Raw genomic sequence first — 6,332 nt, 5'->3', positions numbered from 1 at the left:
CATTAATTCTGTCTTCCATTGCATCAATTCTACTCCTTTGCCCTTCCAATGTGTTATCTATTTCTGACAATTTAGTATTAATCTTCTGGATTTGTCTGTAGATTTAAAATCATTTCTAATTTTTCATTTATTTTGTCATTTTGTTCTTGTATTTTCTTCCAAAACTCTTCTAGGGTTTTTTCTGTGTTTTCTTTGGTCTCTCAATCCTTTGAAGATACCTAAATATAATTATTTTGAATTCCTTAACAGAGAGTTCCAGTGCTGCTTCTTCCTCAGGGATGTGTTCTGGGTCTGTATCCTACTTCCTTTTTCTACCACTTTATCCTTCTTCTTTGTGTGGACTGTGATGGTCTGTTGTCTCCGAGGCATCATGGCATTGTTGTATTTAGATCTCTGTTTACTGTCTGTGAAGAGCAGCCAATGGTGATTCAGGTTCTTCTTGGTGGTTTTTTATCATTGGCCCGTTGGTGGAGAAGGGGAGGTAGTGGCTCTCTCTCAGTAAGTGAAGTTGCAGGAGGTGTGGGTGTAGTTGTGTCTTATAGAGACTGTTGTTGTCTCCCACTCAGTTAGACACAAATTACAATTGAATAACCATCAAAAACTTTTCAGTCTTCCAAGTCTGGAGTGTCCTTGGGGTTGCTGGAAAGCAGAACGTGTTCTTAAGACCCAAAAATCTGCGAGTGCCCTGTCTCTTTAAATAGCCAAAATAGTCAAGCCACTTTTAAACCTTCAAAATGGTGGCGCCTCCCAGACCGGCAAAAGTCCACAGCTCAGCTCCCTCTCTCTTCACTTTCTCTGTTTATTCCCCAGCCACCAGAGCAGTTCTCTGTGCAGTCCCTGGCTAGCAGGGCTGATTTTTAGGTTAATTCTTAGGTCCTACCACCACTTGGGAATCTCCAAGCTGTCTTTGCCGTCAGGATCGCTCAGGATTGCTGCCAGACCACAGCTCGTATGTCTCCTTTTTTGGTATTTTCATGAAAATTCTTCTGTTGTTGGGGTTTAGTCCACTTCTATATCCTCCCCTTCAAGGCTCAGGGGTCCAAGATTATCTTCTGTGTCTGTGTTAATTGGTTTCCCTTTTCTTTGTTGAAGAGGGTCTGTGCAGTCTTTTTGCCTAGTGTCCATCTTGCCGGAACTCTGAAGTCAAGTGTTTTACAGATAATCATTTTCCTTCATTTTATGTAGGGATGGTGGAGGCCCATAACAGAGTAGTAACTTGCCCATGGTCACAAGGAAGTTAGTGGCAGAGCTGGGACTGGATCAGGTCTCCTGAATCCTATGTTTATGTTTCTGCTCGACCCAGTCAGGCAGTATACGGGCTCAGAAGTGAGGAGGAGGGGGGCCAACTCAACACAGCCAGTCTGAGCTGGGTGGCACTGCCCCCACAGCTATTACCAGAAAAAGCTGAAGGAAGCCACCTGCAAGGCCCGAGAGGTAGAATCAACCATAGGCCGCCTACGGTCCCGGAGGAAGCTTCCTTGCAACCCTCAGCAGGTAGCCAACTTTGAAGTCCCAGAACGAAGATTCCTGAGGATTCTGAGTCGGCTAAAGCAGCAGAACTATGGTGAGAGTCCTGGGCACACTGTGCTGGGCTGGTCCAGGTGCACTGCCCTCCCTACTCCAGGCCTCTGTACAGCCAGACCCAGGATGCTGAGGCCTTTTTGTCTCCCACTTTGGGCTCAACTGTATGCACCAGTAAAACGGGGTTGATAATCACTACCCTACATCCAGCCCAGTGGCAAAGCCCTTCCACAAAGGCCCCTTCCCCTCAGGCCTTAGCCCTGAGCATAGTCCCCAGAGATTGGACTGAGAAGGAGCAACTGGGAAGAGATGAGCAATCCAGCTTCCCTTTTACTGAGCACCCACTGCAGTCACTGTGTTAGGCCCTTTGCAGAAGTGCTAGAATGTCCTTCTCATAACCATGTATTTACCTCATTACATGAACAAAGTGAAGCTCAGAAGTTCAACTTGCCAAGGCCACACAGCTAGTGTGTCAGAAAGAGGGTTTTACACCTAGGTCTTACTCCCAAGCCTGTGCTCTTTCCACAGGGCAAAGATGCCCCCATAAACAGTAAATACCATTTATTAGGCTATGTTGTTCTGAGCGATGAGGAGCTCCCCAGATTCTCTAGAGCTGGGTATTTGAAGTACATGAGTTGTCCCTCCCAACTCTGTCAGGACCCATTGCAGAGATTTGCTCCTTGTTAAGCTGTTATTAGTCTTTACTCAGCCAAGTATTTTGCATCTATTATCCCTTTAATCCTCAACTCTGTTAGGCTGGTACCACTATCATCTGAGAGGTTAAGTGACTTGCATTTTCAAATCTACTTAGCTCATCATTATGTGGCTGAGCTGGGATTTCACCCAGGGCTGCCTGCCTCTTAAAGGCTGCACATGTCCTAAAACCTTCCCCTCTCCTTTGCCAGCAGCGAACCTGCAAAGCCCCTATGCCCAGGTACCTTGCATCCCACTCTGCCCGCAACTGGATAAGACAGTCCGCCGGAAGCAGGGCAGCCACAATGTGCTGGGCCAGTGCACTCCCACTAACTTGGGCCCTGACATTCACAGTTTCTTCTGTCCGACGGGACAAGGAGGCAGGTGGGTGTCAAGGGAGCAAGGACCCCATTCCAGGCTCATTCAACTACTTCCTTACATGGTGGCCCCCTGGCCTAACCTCAGGGAATCATCCTCCATGAAGTAATACCTGAGAGTAGTTTGCTCCAGGCAAGAGAAAGGGAAAAGCTTAGGTACCAAGTAGAGTGTTTCACTGAAGCCAGGGTACTTATGCCTTCCTGCGTCCGGGACTTGGTGGTACCTACTATTTCTCTCCTAGACTGGCACTACTCCCCTTTCTGATGCAGAGGGTTGAACCCTGAACCCCTCTGCCCAAGTCTGAGTCCATGTTAGCAGCAGGAATAAGCTCAGCAGCTGGGCTGAGGGAAGTTTCTACAGCAGTCCCCTTCCACACATCTTGGGGGAAAAACACTAGACCTGGATAACCAGGCCCCAGACTGATGACCAGCATCATCACTTCTGGGCAAGGGTTGGGGGGGGGGGGGCTCCTCTTCCCTTGGGCACATGGACTGTGGGGAGAAAGCCTAATGTCCCCCACATTTCTGCCCTGACCCCTCTGTTCAGGGAACACAGCTCTAACAGCCAAAAGTGGCTCAGCTCCATGCCAGCTCGAACCCACTGACCCTCCAGGTCCTGACTCTCAGGCAGCTATTCAAGGCCTGCAGACAGAAGTTTCATCAGGGCAGGAGGGGTGGGAGGCCGCTGCTGGATTATTTTTTCATGGCCTGGAAAGCTAATAAATACCATAAACCTCAGCGTCTGTAGGGAAGTTCCTTCCTCCAGGTTTTCACCCCTCCATTTGGCTCACACAGCAGGGCTCCAGCCTCTCAGGTGTGAGAGCCCCTGCAGCAAGACTTGTCTCAAAGCCCTGCCCAGGCTAGGATGCCTGCTAGAACCACCTCCTGTTCTCCAAGGTGCAAAGTCTCAAAGAACAAGCCTGGGTCTCCCCTCAGATGGGTGTCTCTCCAATCAAGACTAGGAGCCCCACGCTTGCTTTAAGGGAGTGGTGAACGTCAGAGAAATGCCTAGAAGACTCAGACCCCTAGAGGGCAGACCCTGTGGTCAAGCCAGCAGCAGCCTCAGCACCGTTCAACCAACAGAGCCCCAGGACCCAGTGGTCTCCTTCTCTCAGAGTTCTAAGGGAGTGGGTCCTTGTCCCCCACCCCACACACCACCCCAGGTCTACTTCTCTACCAAAGAGAAAGAGGCCCTCTCCAGGACTGAGCAGAGGTAGCTTCCCTAGTGGTTAAACAAGCAGCCAAAATAGGCTGAAGGCCAGGGAGTGAAATGATGGACAAGGCAATGACAAGTTTAAAACATGTATTTAAAATACAATTTATAAAATGCTTAATCTGCCGACTCAGGAGCCCGCGGTGCGGGGTGAGGTGGGGGTGGGCAGCTGCCTGCTACACCAGCAGAGCAGGACTGCAGGGTGTGGCCCTCCCTCCCATACCCTTCAGTTCAGACACCCAAGGGGCTCATGTGTGCACCCCTGGGATCACACAACCAGAAAACTGGACCTCAGAGGTTTCTTGAGTCTCTGCTTACCAGGAAGGCTGGATGTAGCCCCGCCGGCCCATCCCTGAGCAAAGCATCCCCAGATGGGGCAGACCAGGGTATGGCTGGGCAGGACAGGGCAGGGTTGGGCAGGGCAGGTGGGCTCTGGAAGGGTCTGATGGTAGCACAAAGGGTGTAGCCTCCTGCCTGCAGGTGGGGAGCACCCTGATTGAGTGGGCTGAGAAGGGTTGGTCACCAGGCCTGGACCCCCAGCTCCTTTGGTTATAGGCTGACATCAGAGTAGTGGCTCATGGGAAGCGGTTAGCTGGAAAGTCCGAGGCCTGGATCATGGGGTCAGGGAGGAGCTGGGGAAAGGGGACAGTACCATTAAGGCAGATAAAGGGGCAGCAGCCTCAAGTTTCTGCCCCCCATCCCCCTGGGGTTTTCCAAGCCAAAGCCTGCAGCTTACTTTAAAAAAAAAAAAAAAAAGCACTTAAGGAAAGTTACAGACAACTACAAAAAAACAAAACAAAATCCAAACTGTTCTCCCATCTTCCCCCCCGCCTCCCCCCAACACAACAGTTTCCTGTTTTCTTTTTCATGCCTGCCACCTCTCTGTCTGGGAAGCAGGCCATGACTGCTGGTGGGTGTGACGGGCACACAGCGGGAAAAGTCCCATCTTTGGCTGGAGGGAGGTAGGCATACCAGTCCTTGCCACAACCTCAGTCTGCAGACACTCGTCAGCAAGCCCTCCCTTTGGCTCCCATTTGGGGATAGGAGCCAAGGAACAGGTGGTCCCAATGGCTGAGCAATCAGCACCTTTGGTCTTCCCACCTGGCCTACCTCTGCCACTGAAAGGTTAGTCTCACCTTGGACCAGAGACCACTATTACATCAGGGATGGCCAAAACCACACATTTTAGAATGCAGAAACTTGATCTGGGCAGTGGAACTATAAAGATAGCAGCCAACATTCTCCCTTGCCCACTATGGAGGGACTTTCCCCTCAGAACAGCTGTGGACATGACTCAACCACCTGTGGATTCTCATAGACTAAAGCTCGGTTCCAGCTCCATTCACCATTTCCTGGCTTCACACAGTTTTAAGGCTGTGTTCTGGACTAGTCACTGACTGAACTGGCTAGCCCTTCCTCCTACAGAGAAGTGTGGTGGGACATGGTCAGCTGGGCCTGGCCTGCCGCTCCCACAGGACAACCAAAGGTAGAGTGAGCCTGCTTACCATCTTGGCCGTGACCACAAGCTGCTCTAATCGCAAAATGTCACACCAAACATTCCAGAACCCACCTGCTGCTGGTCGGGAGTGAGGAGGCCGCCTGGCTGGCTGAGGGATAAGGCGCAGTGCAATGAAAGAGGCCAGACAGCCGGAGAGGAGCCAGACAGCAAACACACACACAGCTGCTCTGGGCAGCTGTCCTCTTAGGCTCTTCCACATCAAGGGCAAAGCAAATCTCCAGGCTCCAGGAATGGAGGAAACTGCCTTCATTCCAGGCCCTTGCTCTGGAAAAAAAGGTGAAGGGTAGCCTAGGCCTCTGGGAACCAGTCTACCATCACTGATCTTTGCAATACAAAGCTCTTCCTTTCCCAACTTTATTTAGAATGGTTTGTTCCCAAGGTACTGATTTCAAAAAGGAAGTGCACCAGGTATAGTTACTGAGCCAGTGCCATCCAACAAAGATGGAGCACTGCAGACCCTGGAGGGTTCAAGCCTTGCTGAAAGAGGAAGATCTACCCACCTTCTGGCCTCACTAGGCAGAAGACTCAGAGTTCTGGAGCCAGACTCTGGTTTTCCTTGTGCCGACAGCAAAATACTGAGCAAGTCTCACATCCTTTACTTCCAAGCCCAGCAGTTCAGAACATCACTCTCTGACACTGGGCTCTCCTCTGGAAGTAGCAAGCCTGGCTGGTAGTGAACCACCCTGAGGGGTATGAGAAAGGGAAGTCTGTTCACTTCCTCCATCTCCCAAAATACTAGAGGTGGGGTTGACACTCTCCCCAAGCTCTATGAGCTAGCCCAGTCTCCAGGCAGGCCAAGATACCCTGGGACTTAGCTATGGGGAGGAAGGTATAGGCATGGGGTAACTCATCTGTCCTGGGGGCTGTGGGGCCCTGCCCCTTTTCTGGGCGGCAGCAGGAATACAGAAGCTAAGCTCACCAAATCCTATTGGTTAATGTTTCTAGTGAATTTCCCAGAAACATTTTTAAGTAGACTACCAAACTACCTTTTCTCAATTAAAAATTCATT

At 50.6% G+C, this 6,332-nt stretch overlaps 1 protein-coding gene across 1 annotated transcript in view; it reads left to right on the top strand.

Annotated features, from left to right (window-relative positions):
* SPATA21 (spermatogenesis associated 21) overlaps positions 1 to 3,196 on the top strand; it is a 90,028-nt gene extending 86,832 nt beyond the window's left edge. The window contains exons 8-10 of the mRNA XM_042780263.1: positions 1,389 to 1,564; positions 2,427 to 2,598; positions 3,139 to 3,196. Coding sequence (XP_042636197.1) covers positions 1,389 to 1,564; positions 2,427 to 2,598; positions 3,139 to 3,196 — 406 coding nt within the window. The remainder of the gene's footprint in view (positions 1 to 1,388; positions 1,565 to 2,426; positions 2,599 to 3,138) is intronic.
* Positions 3,197 to 6,332: the final 3,136 nt, after the last annotated feature.

Source organism: Orycteropus afer, unplaced genomic scaffold (assembly GCF_000298275.1).
Source record: "Orycteropus afer afer isolate SDZICR_OR568_19922 unplaced genomic scaffold, OryAfe1.0 scaffold00031, whole genome shotgun sequence".
Lineage (NCBI taxonomy): Eukaryota > Metazoa > Chordata > Mammalia > Tubulidentata > Orycteropodidae > Orycteropus > Orycteropus afer.
This window is presented reverse-complemented; position numbering and strand designations above follow the sequence as displayed.